General features: G+C 49.2%; 1 protein-coding gene across 5 annotated transcripts in view; it reads left to right on the top strand.

Annotated features, from left to right (window-relative positions):
- The window catches only part of SHANK3 (SH3 and multiple ankyrin repeat domains 3), a 290,023-nt gene that overhangs the window by 76,586 nt on the left and 198,435 nt on the right, over positions 1-15,002 (top strand). For all 5 annotated transcript variants that reach the window (XM_090121481.1, XM_090121525.1, XM_090121365.1 and 2 more), the window contains one exon: positions 14,202-14,268. In XM_090121481.1, coding sequence (XP_089977607.1) covers positions 14,202-14,268 — 67 coding nt within the window. The remainder of the gene's footprint in view (positions 1-14,201; positions 14,269-15,002) is intronic.

The following is a 15,002-nucleotide window of genomic DNA, read 5'->3' on the forward strand; positions in this document are numbered from 1 at the left end:
CCCATGGGTTCATCAGTCTCAGCTGTTTGGAGTGATGCTGTGAGCTGTGGGTAAAACCTACCAAGCTGTGTGTTAAGTCCTGGGGTTTCTTGTCATCTGGGTGGTCACTGCCCATGCCTCAGGTCTTGTGTTCCTTTTCCTCCCTGGTTTCCAGATGTCTCAAGGGCTCACTGAAGTATTTCTTTTCTCAGGAGCCTGGTGCTCGGTTGGGGTTAAGGTGTCACATACCAGCAACCTTTGTGCTTTAAACTTCTGGGTTATTTTTTCATCTTTCATTTAATAAAAGTAGCTTTTCCCATTGCCCTCAAACCTGTTTAAAAAGTAGGAGAAGTTCATGTCCTTGTGGAGGGCTTACCTTGCTCTGCATTTGTTGGTGATCCATTGGAGATGCCAGCAGGATGCTCCATACAAGGAAACAATTTCTGTTTTGGTAGTAGCACTGCCTTCCAGTTTTCTTTCCCAAACCTTACAGCTCTAAGGTGGAGAGTGTGGTCTCAATATCAACATGGGTCTTTCTTATCTGGAGAGTTTTAGAGGTTACTTCTGCTGTTCCTGTAATGTTGCTTGGTGATCTGTTGATCAACCATCTCTCCATAACAGCCATGACAAACTTAGCTTCAGGGGAGCACTGTCAGTGTCCGAGGGACATTAGAATCACTTGCTGAGTATCGTCACTTCTGATCTTTCTCATGTGGACACCTGGAACTCAGCCCCTGCCTTTTCCAGGGGCTGTATTACTGCACCACCTCAGAGCAGTTTGCAGCTGGTGCGTGCATGAAGCCCTCAGAGCAGGGCTGCAACTGCCTCAGTGTCCCCCATAGCACAGGTGGGCACGTGGGCTGGGGGATTAGCTTCAGTTCCTCGAACTGCCCTGCCCATGTGCTGCTTACTATGAACTTGTCTATTCTGGAGCCATCTGAAGCACGGACCACCTCCTCCTCCTCCCAGGGTCTGGAATGTGGCACTGTGCACGCTGTGCTTTTGTATTCTGGCTCAGAAGGAGTGGTGTGATGGAGATGAGCTTGAGCTCCCATGGTTGTCCAAAGGGAAACAAACCCAATTGTCAACATGAGGGTGTTTCTGGATCACGTCTGTGTTTTGTACGTGTGTTGTCAATGATCAATCATCATTCTGCACGTACTTTTCCTGTCCTCCATTGCCAGCAGTGATGGGAGTCTGCCCCTGTGCCTTGCCCTCTGGTGGAGGCTCCTCATCTCTCTGCCCCTAAGCCTCTTTGCTTGGCCAAATGATGGCCTTTCCCTCATCTCCTCCCACCATTCTGTTGCCCACACAGCAGGCTGACCCGTCAGATGGTCCAGCACTGTTGTGCCCAAGAATTTCCAGTGATTCCAAGGTAAGAGTGTTTGCCTGTAGATTGGATCTATGGGGCATCCAGTTGTCTTCATGTCACTTCCACTCTGGATGCTGGAAAGCTACTAAAACTGTGTGAGCTTGCTATACCAATGCAGCTTTTGCAGCTCATGAATGTGTTAATGAGAACCGACCCAAAAGTGAACTCCCCCACTGGAAGTTTTCGTCGTCATCGGGATGCTGAGTTTCCTAACAATCATTAAGTGTCAGTTTTTGCACAAATTGTTGTTCTTGTGCTACTCATGGTTGGATTGCTTTATGTGCAGGATTTTCATACGCTGAGTATAAAAATACCACGAGCAGTTGCTTCGAACTTCCTCTCATTTCACTGAAATGTGACAATCAGAGCTGCTTCCTATCTGTCAGAAAGTTGTCTGTCCTTTTGATAGCTGCATTTTTTTTGTTTGTTTTCTTCTTCCCTCTCCCCAGGCTGAATTCTTCTAAGCAGGATTTTTTGGGGGTAGGTAGTTGTTACAGGTACTCACAGTTCCTTGCTGTGAGCAGCATAGGCTTTGTTGATGCAAAGCTCTTTTGGCTGTGCTGTGCTCCATCACCTGTGCTATCACCAGAGCCTCTCAGCTGTCAGAGCTGACCTTGATCACGGAGTTGAAGCACGAGACAGAGGTTTTAACTCCACTATCAGCATTTCGGATAAACGCTTGGCTTGATGGTAGGAAATTGTTGCCTGAATTGAGGGTATGTGTGCAGAGATCACATCCCTGCAGGGCAGAGGTGTGCTCGGTGTTGGCTGAGTTGTGATGTTTCCATGCAGGGGATGTGCTGGGCAGCACAGGGGGTTGGCAGCAGCTTCTCATTGCCTCCGTTGGTGGGCAGCCATGGTCTCATCTGGCTGCGGTGGTGTGGCACATCAGAGGGTGAGCAGGCTGTGCTCTGCAAGGAACAGGAGGGTGGCTCATCTCCTCCATCTGTAGTGAGGTGAGGTAGCTCTGGCCTGGCCCTTGTGGTCAGGCAAACTCTGTTGGTGTCCCTCTCGTGATGCCAGCTGTTAATGAAGAGATCCCATGGTTTCAGCCACAGTGACCATTCCTGACTTGAAGCCAGCCACTGGATGGGCTCTGTTGGCCAGTCGTCCCTCTTGAAGGCCAGTGGTCCTGCTGGCTGTCTGCCTACCTTGTCCTCCCCCTTCCCAAACCATCCCTGCCCCATCCTGTGATGAAGATGCTGCAGAACACCACACTGAAACCTCCCTGACCTCAGATGAGATGTTCCTTGTGTTCCCTTCATTCAGCGTTGCCACCCACAGGAGGAGACCATGGACAGATAGGACAGAGAAGGAACTTTGGAGGCCATTTGTGTGCTCCTCTGCCTCCCCCAGGACCAGCTCTGTCTGAACCCTTCCTGACGATGACCTCCCCTGACACCGTCCAAAGCTGGACCTCCTCTGTGCAGCCTCTATGCTTCCTTGTCCTCAGTGTCAGAAAGCTTTTTCTGTCATTTATCTTGAATCTTTCCTATTGAATTTTAAGCCCATCTCTTTTCTGTGGTTGTTGAGAGCAGATTATTTTTGTCCTTGCTGCAGCTGCCTTCTCTCTGCCTTTATGGCCTCACTGCCCTTTTCCCACCCGATCTTCCATTCTCTGGGCTAAATATCCCAGCACATGCAGGTTTTCCTGCAGAGCCCTCGAAAGCATAATCCGATCATTACTATTGATTTATTGCGGGTTCTCCCCACATCCTTTATTTAATTCAGATCCCCGTTCCAGCTGACAGCCCCCCTGCCCTGCACAGAGCAGTGATTATATTGCATATACTGGAGATGAGGCCGCTCATCTCTAAGTCCCAGCGGAGTGCTCCTTTTCTGCCACAATGTGATTTTTGTGGGCTCGTGCTCAGCGTGTGATCTGAGCTCCTTGGGTTTCTTCCAGCAGATCCACTGCTGCTGTCTCGTGCTGTGTCCCAGCACCTGGCTGTTCTGCTGCTTTCTGTTATGCCCAAAGTTCCCCCACTGCGACGTGTGCTCATCACCTCCTCTTCTTTCTCTGTGCATCAGAAGAGTCCGACTCCATCTTCTGTAATCCTCGTGCATAAATAGCAATTATGCTTGTCTCTGCTGAACAAAGTTATTTTTGTTTTCCTCTCCTCTATGTATTTCTTCAGCTTCAAGCAGTCATTTTGGTTCCAAACCCTGTATGGAACTCGTGCTTCCTCCCAGGTTGGTCTCATCTAGGAGTTCGACAAGAGTACTCTGCATTCCTCCAGCAAGGTTGCCAGTCATAACTGGGAATGGGGACCAGTTACACCCATTTAGCGTGCGTTTGGAGTTCAATGGAGAGTCAGGAATTGGTTTTCTCATCAGTTCTGCATCCACTTGGCAGGAGTCTCACCTCCCAGATTCAATTTATGACATTTCTGAGGATGTCACATCAGAGTGCCACAATTTTTGCAGAAGGCACCGATGTGGTATCTTTTGTTGTTCTGCTTTTCATGGAGCCTGGCCTGCTCCCCTCTCATAGAAGTAGCGTGGATCCCTTAGGCTGGATTTGCTCTTTGCAGATATCCGTGGTTGGTCTTTTTTTTTGCAGAGTTCTGCTTAGAATCACAGAATCCTGGAATGGCCTGGGTTGCAAAGGCCCACGATGCTCACCTGGTTCCAACCCCCTGCTGTGTGCAGGTCACCAACCAGCAGCCCAGGCTGCCCAGAGCCACATCCAGCCTGGCCTTGAATGCCTGCAGGGATGGGGCATCCACAGCCTCCTTGGGCAACCTGTTCCAGTGCCTCACCACCCTCTGGCTGAAAAACTTCCTCCTCATATCCAACCTAAACCTCCCCTGTCTCACTTTAAAGCCATTCCCCCTTGTCCTATCACCTTGTAAATAGCTGTTTTCATTCCTGTTTATACGCTCACCCCGTGTTGTTCTGGACAAGGCAATGAAGTTGCTTCATCTGTAGAGCTGTGTTCCTTGGTGAAGCCCGTGGTAATGTCATTCCTTGTTCAGGCATTGAGACCCTTTGGGGATTTTCAAGTTAACTTCCAATGCTGGAGGTTTCTCCTGCAGGTGTTGGCAGTGTGACTCTTTCCTCCTCTGCAGATCTCAGAGGCAATTCATGGACACATCACCAAACCAGGCACAAGGGTGCATCGTGCCCCAAATCACGTGCACCCAGGCACAAGGGTGCTGCGTGCTGGGTGTCAGGACCGCCTGATTCCACATTCAGTTACAGCTGCTTCGTGCTCACAGCCAATTGTGCAGCAAAAATGGAAGCATGAAGGCAGCACTCCCTGGCTCTGGCGGTGCTGCAGCTTTCCCCTTTACCAACTTGTTGGGGGCACTCCATCCATCCTAGTGCTTTCATGTGTCCCATCCCTTCTGTGCACACCTTGCTCGTTATCTCTCACTTCATGACTTGACCTTTCTCCATCTCTTCTGGATCTGTCACGCACGTAATTGGGCATCAGAACGTGGTAATGCTCAGAATGATCCGCCTCGAGTCCCGAAAGATTTACACTTGGATGCAAACTTAACATATCATTTCCAAACAGGTAGTTAGATGCGTCGTCTTCAAAGATTTGTATCTTGTTGCTTTAAAATAGACATCACTGTCTGAACTCTGCAATTTGCAGTCATGTTGCCCAGGCAACAGAATTTTCTCAAACAAAGTGGTTTTGCTGAAAAATGCCTTTGGTTAACTGTGATTTGTCTAATTTAACTTCAAATGTCGCTGATGGTGTTTGGACTTCTAACCAATGACATCACATCTTGTGATGCTATAGGAAGTAATGCCTCTCCTTCTGCTGATGTGGACTCGGAAGGAAATGACAGAGCTGCTTATTTTGCATCTATCTGTGAACTCACGCAAGCTTGCTGCTCCTCAATGTGTGTAAAGCACAGAAACAGCAGCTGCTCTTGGACGCATTTTACAGAGTTGGTACAAACGCCAGAAATTTCAGCTGTTGTGGGAATGGCAGTGATGTTTTGTTATTAATGAGCTCCATGTTTTCTTGTCATCACTACGGTGGTAACCTTGTTCTCCTCCATACGTCCTACCCTGTCAAGCATTCAGGTTGTAGTGGCTGTGGGTCTGGAGCAGGCTGATCCTGCTCTCCAGTGCTGCTGCAGAGGGAATTAGAATAATCAGTGGAGGTGCAGAATTCCAGTTGGCACTTGGAGGGGTTGTTCATAGAATAGAATCATAGAATGGCCTGAGTAGAAAAGGACCACAGTGCTCATCTCATTCCAACCCCCTGTGATGTGCAGGGTTGCCAACCACCAGACCAGGCTGCCCAGAGCCACATCCAGCCTTGCTCAACCCATTGTGTGCTAAAGATGCAACGCGCCTTCCTGACACTTGCTGCCTTTGCTGTCTGAGTGGGAAAATGGAACATTCTTGTGCATTCTAAAACGTGTTTGTTAAAAGTCAGTGTAACTGATGAAAATTATAGAATCATGGAATTTTCAATCTGTAGATTGAAAACATGGAACCTTTGAGCGATGGATTGTATCTGGTTGGGATCTTTGCCTTTCATGATAGCGCGCTAACCCAACTTCCAACCTCCTTTATACTCAAAGTTAAAACTCCCTTGCAATCCAGATGTCATCAGCGCGGCTTGCAGGGAAAATGAGCAACCAGTTCATGTTGATGAACCCACACATCTTGGGCTCAGTCTAAAGACACCGCTGTGGAGAAGGATAAGTGAGGTGTATCGCGCATCCTCACACGAGTGCCCTTGGATGGAGGCCCAGGTACCACATTTTCTTCAGTACTCACCTGTGCTGAGGGAATCACATCTTTGTTCTTAGTTCTTCACCTTTTTAATTTTAATTTTTTTGGCAAAGTAAACCTGTTGTTTTTGTCCTTCCAGCAGTGGATGGGTGGGATAACTGGTGGTTATCCTTTCTGTAATGCTATTTTAAGGTTTCAGGTGAACACACACGATTTTTGTCAGGGTTTCCCCAGTCTTGATGCTCTCCAGGTCTCTCTTCCAACTCGTACTGACAATCTGCATTCCTCCTTAAAGACCCGTGTCCCAAACCCACACCCATTGGTCAGGATGGGTCATTGCCAACTTGTGGTTCCTCCTAGACCTACCTTTGTCGATGCAATATCCCCATTGTTTTGGATGGTTTAATTTGAGGTTGCTGACGTTACCACGCGTTGTTTCCTGCTTCTTGAAGCTGGTTCTTCTCTGCCTTACATTTATGCATTTATTTTTTCCATGCCAAGCAGAATGCATCTTCCTAGACCTGAATTTCATCTTCTGCTTCTGTCAGCCGGACTCATAAACCTGTCAGTCAGACTTGGCATGTTTGTGCCATTTCCTTTATTTCCTTTCCTAGAACTAAGGAAGCTATCATTAAAACAAGAATAAAATCTAATTAGAGTCCGCGGTGTCGAACCTGGTATGATGTACACAAGAGAAGATAATGTAGGAAAGCATTCTAAATGCTAAATATGCATTAGCGTTCGTGATGTACTGTACACAGCTGCTGTGAAGAGTTTGGAAAACAATGCAGGTATTGTGGAGGTCGTTAATATTTCTTACATTAAATCACTTAGAAAATGTTTTGATATTTCCAGAAACATTTTAAACGGCCAGAAAGCTGCTCAGGTGTGAAGAAGGCGCAGCAATGGATGGCAGTGAGGGGAAGATAAACCCAAATAGGGGCAAAAAAAAAATGTGGCTGCACAGCAAAGAGAAGGAAAAAGATGTGAAGTACCCTTACTGCAATATGAAGATGAGCGCAGCTTCTCTGCTAGAACCAGAGGAGAATAAGGGGAAAGCAGGAAAGGGAGAAAAAGGGGAGTTTGCTCTCAACAGAGCTGAAATTGCTTTTCTTCTGAATGAAATGAGTGAGCCTGCTCCCTTTCTAGCAGCGTTTCCACTCTATAAGTGGGACTTCAGCCCTTGCTTGGTTGGTGTGCGCCTTGCTCTCATTTCAGACGTCCAACAGCTCCGGGTTCTGTGGTCAATGCTTCTGATAATTAAATACTTAAAAGCACTGCTGATCCTCTTCTTCCCCGGAATTTCTCCAGTTTTCCATGACCCGGTGTCTTAATGGGCATGAAAACTTCCTCTGCTGTCTTGTCCTGACTTCCAGTAACTTACCAGGAATTGCCCGTTTGAGCGTTAGTTATGGTTGGCGAATGCTGTCTGCCCTCCTCCTTCATCAGAAGCAGTGAATTCCATGCAAGCACAGAATCACCGAGGTTGGAAAAGACCTCCAAGATCATCCAGTCCAACCGTCCGCCTACAACCAATATTCCTCCACTAACCTGAATCCTGTCTGTACGCCATTCCTGGGGAAGAACACGTTTCCCATTCCTCCCCACCTTGGTGCCTTTTGTGCAGTGCTGTGATGGACCAAGGACTGACCCATGGCTTTTCTTCTTTGTGACAGCTTTACAGCATTTTCTCCTGGTAGATCGCTGCCCCGTTCAGCTTCCCTTATCAATCATGATACAGTTGAACTTCGGGCTTCCCATCACTGGTCTCAGCCTGCAGACCGTGAGAAGCCAGTCTGATGATGAATGATATTCTGTCATCATGTAACAGGTTGAAAGTTGTTTTTTTTTCTGAGAGCCTGAGCGTGGGCATGCTTCAGGAATGTGCATGTGTCAGGCAGTCGTACCCCAGGCCTGCTGCCCTGCTTAGGACACGCATCCCCCTGCCCTTGTGCTGCCTCTATGGGGCACCCAAGGCGCATGCTGGGTGCTGCTCCAGGCACAGCATAGGCTGCTCACCCAGAAGCAGCTTTCATTTGCCTGATGAACTTTTTTTTTTTTTAGATTTACCTTCTCTCTTAAGGCTTTCTCCTTATCGTCATTTTATTTAATTTATTTTCTCTCTCTTTTCATTTGAAGTTTGTCTTGCAGAAATTGATCAGGTTTCTGGCCTCCTGGCTTCCTCCCACTCCTCCTCCAACCTTCAGTGTGAGACTGATCTAATTCTGAGTCAGATGCCATCTCGGTTTCCATTATCCCAATGATGTTGCTGACTTGAAATCTCCCCTGACCTGCGGCAGTCGTGCTCCTATTTCAGATGCCACACTAGAGCTTCTACTTTGCTGCAAGCCCACCGGGTCCTCATCCTTCAGGCTCAGGCCCACAGCTCTCGTGGGGTCTCTCACACCTACTCAGTTCTGATGGTAAGGGCTGTTCTGGGTACAGATTTGTGCTGCTCAGGTCATTGAGAGCATCCTTCGGTGGTGCAGAGCCCGGATGATGACTAACACTGCCAAGAGGACTGGCCTTTCCTCTTCATCTTATGCTCCCTGCGCTAGATGATCCCGTTCATCACGAGTCCATCTGAACAAGTTAGCTGAGAGATGCACTAATTTGTTCATCTGTCCCCTCTTCTGTAGGCTCTGTTTTTGCAGAATGCTGGGTTCAAAGGAACCTCTGAGGCCATCTGGTCCAACCCCTGCACCAGAAAGGTCAGCCAGAGCCGCTTGCCCAGGGCCACCTCCTGGACTGCCATGTTTCAGCTGGTGTCCATTGCCTCTTGTCCCAACACCAGGCACTGCTGACGTGAGCCTGGCTTCTTTTCCCAGGTGCTGCCCATTTGTGGATCTTGCATTGCTCTTCGTGATTTGATGATCTCAGTGTCTGCGTGGGCCCCATAAAGCTCTGGCCAAAGCAGTTCTTCCCTTGCAGAATCTTCCTCTGAGCCTTCAGGAGATGCCACCAGCCCACCTTTGGTCTATGTGGGAAGCTGAAGGTTGCTCCTTCCTGCAGCATGGCTGGTTTATGGAAGTCGTGACCTCCAGGGCATCCCATCTGTTGGCTGTAGAGCTGCCCAGTGCCCTCGGATGGAGGCAGGCCGTGGGGGAGGTGAGGTGACCCCCCACACCAAGGCTGCTGGCGGTGCTCGCGCTGCTTTTTGGATAAGGCTCTGCTGTTTTCCCCACTGCCTGTGCTGATGGCTGTCGTCCCTACTGGAGATAGAGGCAAGATTTACTCCTCTGAGTCTGCAGCTCATATTTCTTCTCCTGCTCAAAGGCTTCCATGCTGCTGCCTTAAGTTTTTCAGCTTCCCAGGAGGATTCAGATTTCAGAACTCCCTGCTCCTCTTGATGGAAGAGATCACAGAATAATCTGTCTCTCTTTAGGACGGTTTTGTGATGCATCTCATTAGGAGAATCATCACGTTCTTCCAGCAGACCCATATGCCTCATCTGAAACAACCAAGAAGGCTCTCTCTCTTAGGCTGAATGGCTGCAGCTTTGGATTTATCTTCTGTTTCTCAAATACGTTTACCTGATGCAGATGATTAGCAGACACTCCTTGTAGGCTGAGGTGCAGAACGTTGATCTGGCTGCCTGGCTGAAAGTTCCTCTTCTCAATCAAGGCCCGTGAGTCTGGTCCATGGGAAAAGAAAAGAAAAAAATAAAGGCTTTTTTTGACGTATAGACCATAGGCAATGAGTTGGGTGCTGTCAACACGTTGCACGGTTGGTTGGCAGAGGCAGAGGGCGTCGGAGATGTGTTTATCTCAGATCAGCTGTGCAGCTCACGCACAGGAGGTCTGTCTGTTGCTTGCAGGCAGTGTTTGGTCTACGGTGTAGACATACAGTGCCTGACCCCAACGACACCTCCTGGAAGCAGCAGACTATCTGCATCTGTGCCGTGTCACGGCAGCATGCGTTGCTGGGAACGCGTTGGGAGTTCCTGCTCATATGGCAGTCCAGATGGAAGCACCGTATGCGAGCGGTAGGAGCCACCCAGTAGGACTGCCAGACTTCTGGGAATCTAGAACAAATATAGAACATGCTTCAAAGCTCCTGGCCGAGTGAAGGTAGGCAACTCTGCAAAAAGTCCTGACGCCCATTCGTGTTGCGGTGCTGTAAGTTGTGCCGATGGAAAAAGAAGACATTTGGTTCCCCGTTATCTGAGAGAGGCAGAAAGCCACCAACACTGGAAAGCCTCTGTTTGGAGATGTTCTGCAGAAAGCGGTGTAGAAATAGCTGACGTTGCAAAGTTGGGCAGGGTGTGAGTGCTGCTCAGAGTCTGAGGAGAGTTAAGTGCTACAGCACCAAATTGCTGCCTGCAACCAACCGAACCAATGGGCTGCTTTCACGGAATCACAGAATGGCCAAGATTGGAAGGGACCCAAGGATCATGAAGCTCCAAACCCCTATCACAGGCAGAGCCACCAACCTCCACATTTAATACCAGCCCAGGCTGCCCAGGGCCCCATCCAACCTGGCCTTGAACACCTCCAGGGATGGACGGGGCATCCACAGCCTCTCTGGGCAGCTGTTCCAGCACCTCACCACTCTCACAGCAAACAACTTCCCCCTGACATCCAACTTCAATCTGCCCTCATTCAGCTTCAAACCATTTCCCCTTGTCCTGCTATTATCTCCCCTTTCCAAGAGCTGACTCCCCTTTCTGCAGAAGGTCCATTCCCTTCTTGCCCAGCAGCATTGCTGATAATCATTTCATTCTCACCCCATCTTACCCCATAGCAGCCACCGTTGCACCTCCACCTGCTCCCTGCTGGCTCTGCTCCTGCCTTCTCTTTGTGTTTGCACCCAACGTTTGTCAGCACGCGTTTTGCACGCCCAGGATGGTAACAGCAAGGTTCTGAACTTCTCCAACTGTTGCAGCTCGCAGCCGAGGAATACCTCTAAGAAGGTGGAGTGCTTCAATGCAGAGCGTAAAATATACAGAGATCTGTTTGATTCAGAAAGGATTTTTTGCTGTTTTTTCCTCAAGAGGTTCCAGCCAGGGGAGAGTGTACTTTTCCAGCTACAAAAATGCACAAAAATACCAGCATTTCATAGTTGCACATTCTGGTCTTTACTTATTGTTACCGTAAAGCTAAACTCTTTCTAATCAAATTCGTCTTCCCCCCCCCTTTTTTTCCCTACTTTTCTTCCCCTTTTTTTTCTTCCCTATCAGTTTTTATGTCACCTGGGGTCTTTCCTCAAGCCAGAAGCATTTGATTGGGACTGACTCAGGGTTACTGGTTTTTTGCTGCTCCTCTGTCTGCCAGCCCACCCCTTCCCTTCTGTTTGGGAGCTTTGCAGTGTGATACCCCCAATGGTGACTGTGTCAGTTTCAAGTGCTGCAGGACCTGTGCATTCCTCAGCAGAGGGAAATGCAGCTTTGTTGTGGACGTTTTCTGACACTGAAGAGCAAATAAGGTTAACCCACCTTGGGTCTCCCAGCGCTCATACTTGTGAGTACGTGCACCCAAAGTGCATATATCCACTGCTGTGTCATCACTGCACGAGGGGAGAGGCTTCATTTTTTTAAATTATTTTTTTGAATGTCAGGATAGCTGCTCTTTTGATAGGACAAGGGGGAATGGTTTTAAAGTGAGACAGGGGAGGTTTAGGCTGGATATGAGGAGGATGTTTTTCATCCAGAGGGTGGTGAGGCACTGGAACAGGTTGCCCAAGGAGGCTGTGGATGCCCCATCCCTGGAGGCACTCAAGGCCAGGCTGGATGTGGCTCTGGGCAGCCTGGGCTGCTGGTTGGCGACCTGCACACAGCAGGGGGTTGGAACTGATGATCATCATGGTCCTTTGCAACCCAGGCCGTATGATTCTATGATTTGCACTTCCCATGAAAAATACCTATTGCAGGTTGGAGCCCTCTGAGGTCCTGGCCATGGGGCAACCTGCTGCAGGTGGGTGTGGGTAACCTGGAGCTCTGGGCTGTAAGGGGCAGCACGGTGACGCCCTGCAGCACTGCTGTGGATGGGTATGAGATTGATAGAGGAAACTGTCCTTGATCCTTAGGAAACACAATCAAACAGGTTGCCCAGAGAGGTCGTGCTGCCCATCCCTGCAGATACCCACGCTCAGGGGATGGGGATCTGAGCACTGGTGAAGCTGTGGGTGTCCCTCCTCACTGCAGGGAGTGGGACCAGATGGCCTTTAGATGGCCCTTCCAACCCAAACCATTCTGTGATTGTATGATAAACAGATTTCCCATCTCTGTGCCCTCAGAAAAGCCTCAGGACCCGGAGCTGTGCCCAGCAGTGTCCTGCACTGTCTGTTGGAGGCAGTCGTTTCAGCGCTGGGATCCATCGTGCTGCAAAGCCCCAGCTGAGGCAACAATGCATGAAGGGAAATCCTTTCATCTTCCTTGCATTTCCCAGTTGGGTTGTGAAATGCAAACAGCTCCTCTCCCTTCACAGGGATTGATGTGAGGTGATATTGATAGCAGACGTCTCCTTCAGCGCGTTGCTTCTCGCCTTTCCTGGAAGCTGCAGCGTTTCCAAGGCTGTCGCCTGCATGGGACGTGTTATTTGTTTGAACAACTTTGAAGCTGAAATGCTTTTTCCAAATTCTCCTTTCCAGCCTTTTGTCAGTCTGGGTGTTCAGCTGTCAGATCTCCCCACGTTTAGGTGATTTGTCCTTCTTTACAAAAGCTTTTGTTGCCTCTTTATAGAATGTGACCTTTGGACAGCAAGCCTTGTGTGCGTATGTGTAGAGAGAGGGGGATGCAGTTGGACACAGGCTGGAGGGAAAGCAGGTTTGGACTCACTTCTCCAATACTGTGAGCTCGTTCTGAGGTTGCACATGGAAAGTCTCCTTCCTCCTGGCCATCGCTGATCTTGCACAGTTCTGGCTGAGGAGTTGGAGCGTGAATTCCAGGCCTCGGGAAATAAATAAATCACATAAACATTGTTGAGCTGAGGATAGTAAGACTATTTCTGCTGATAAAGGATCATAGTAGAGAGGTGTGCGTGCTGTACTGAGTCACCGAGTTAAAAATATCCCTTCGTCACAAGTTAGTGGTAAAATGCAAACGAACCTCGTGTTTCCAAAAGCTGTTCCTGTAGGAGGGCTGAGCAGCTGGAGCTGCGCCCGGCTCCATCGGTGTCTGCGGGGTTTGGCATCCTGTAGAACCATGGCCTGGGTTGCAAAGGACCACAGTTTTCATCTGGTTACAACCCCTTGCTATGTGCAGGGTCGCCAACCAGCAGACGAGTAGATCTTCCCAGTTGCCAACAAGCAGACCAGTAGATCTTCCCAGTTTGTATAAACACCTGGGATTGCTTTGATCCAATGCAGCACCCTGCACTCAGCCTTATTGAACCTCATTAGGTTTTCATGGCCCCACTTCTCCAGCCTGTCCAGGTGCCTCTGGATGGCTTCCCTTCCCTCCAATCTATCGACCAATTCCTGATGGGGTGGTTGGTCTCAAACATCCACCTGAGGCTCACACAGGGGTGTGGGGATGGTCCTGGCAGGGCACAGTCCATGCAATGCAGGACCCAAGCAGTGCAGAGTGGTTCTTTGAGCTTAATGTTCTGAGGAGCAGCGATGGATTTTTGTGTTCTCCTTCCCACCTCACTTTGGTTCTTCCATGTTTTCAGAACCAGGTCTGAAAACATTCTTTTGAAAAATTGTTCTGACTTTTGTGGTTTCAGGTTGGAGCTTGGGAACAATCTGTGCTCAAAAAGAGTCAGCACTGCACAGCTGCCCAGGGCAGTGCGGAGTCCCCATCCCTGGGGGTGTTCAGTGGGCAGTGGGTGGGATGGGCTGGGGTTGGATTGGGGGTGTCAGAGCTCTTTTGTGCTCTGAATGATTCTGTCATCTTATCAGTGCCTACAAGTCATTCCTGGCTGGTGTCGGGCATACAACACCAAGCTGTGAGGAGATGGGAATGGTGATCTGTGAGCTCTTCGCCGCTCTTTTGGTGCACAACCATCGGCAGACGCTCTGCCTGCAATGCTGGGAGTTTTTTCACCTTGGGGTTACTGACTGGGCGAGCTGAGGCAGAACAATTGTTGGCTTTGCATCCCCCACGGAAAGCAGCTGTTGTCAGTCCATATGGTGCAGTCTGTGCAAGCGAGCACGGGATCAGTGCTGTTCGGAGCCGCTCAACTCTCTTCCTTCCCTCTCATTTCAGGTGGCCATAATTGCAGGAAATTTTGAGTTGGCTGAAATCATCAAAACCCACAAAGAGTCCGATGTTGGTGAGTTGGATCTTTTTTTTTTTTTCTTATCCTCTTTTCTCCCTTTTTAAATCTTCCTGTGGAGCGCAGGGCTGTTGTCAGGCGGGTGTGTGACCTGGTGCTTTCGTGGTGCTGCTCACAGTGGCTGGCACAGCCTGCAGCCTGCTCTGGGTCTCTGGAGCAGCAGGATGGATCTGCTTTCCTTCAGTGTTCAGCTCATTTGTCCAACGCAGTGTTTGCTTATGGCTGTTGACATTGGCAAAGTTAAGAACGAGCCAAACCGTTCGTCTGGAGTGGGTCTGAAAAGTGAAACCCTTTTGTCTTTGTGTATTTTGGGGGCTTTTTCATACTGGAGCTCCTCTCCTGCAAAAGCTGTCAGGCAGACCTGGGGCAGGGAGACGTGCCTTCTTGCAGCAGGGATGATGGTTATGGAGCTGCCCCACCACAGAGCTTCTATAAGTGAAGTAGCACCCGATGCTTCTTTCAGTTTAGGATTTCCTGCACCACCTTTTCCTTCGCAGCATCTCTTCTCTCCTTTTGTGGTGTAGACGTTATCATGCAATCATGCAAAGCCAACCTTTAGGTCAGGTGTAACAGCAGCTGGGAGCAAAGAAGGAGGGGTGTTTGAAGGGATGTCATTTGTCTTCCCAAGCAGCTGCTGTGCATGGAGAGCACAGCTCTCAGGCAGTGGCTGGACATGTGCTGCCAATGCACAGCATTGAGTGAATTCCCTATTTTGCTTTGCTTGAACACGT

The sequence above is a fragment of the Phasianus colchicus genome, chromosome 1 (assembly GCF_987193195.1).
Source record: "Phasianus colchicus chromosome 1, bPhaCol1.hap1.1, whole genome shotgun sequence".
Classification (NCBI taxonomy): Eukaryota; Metazoa; Chordata; class Aves; order Galliformes; family Phasianidae; genus Phasianus; species Phasianus colchicus.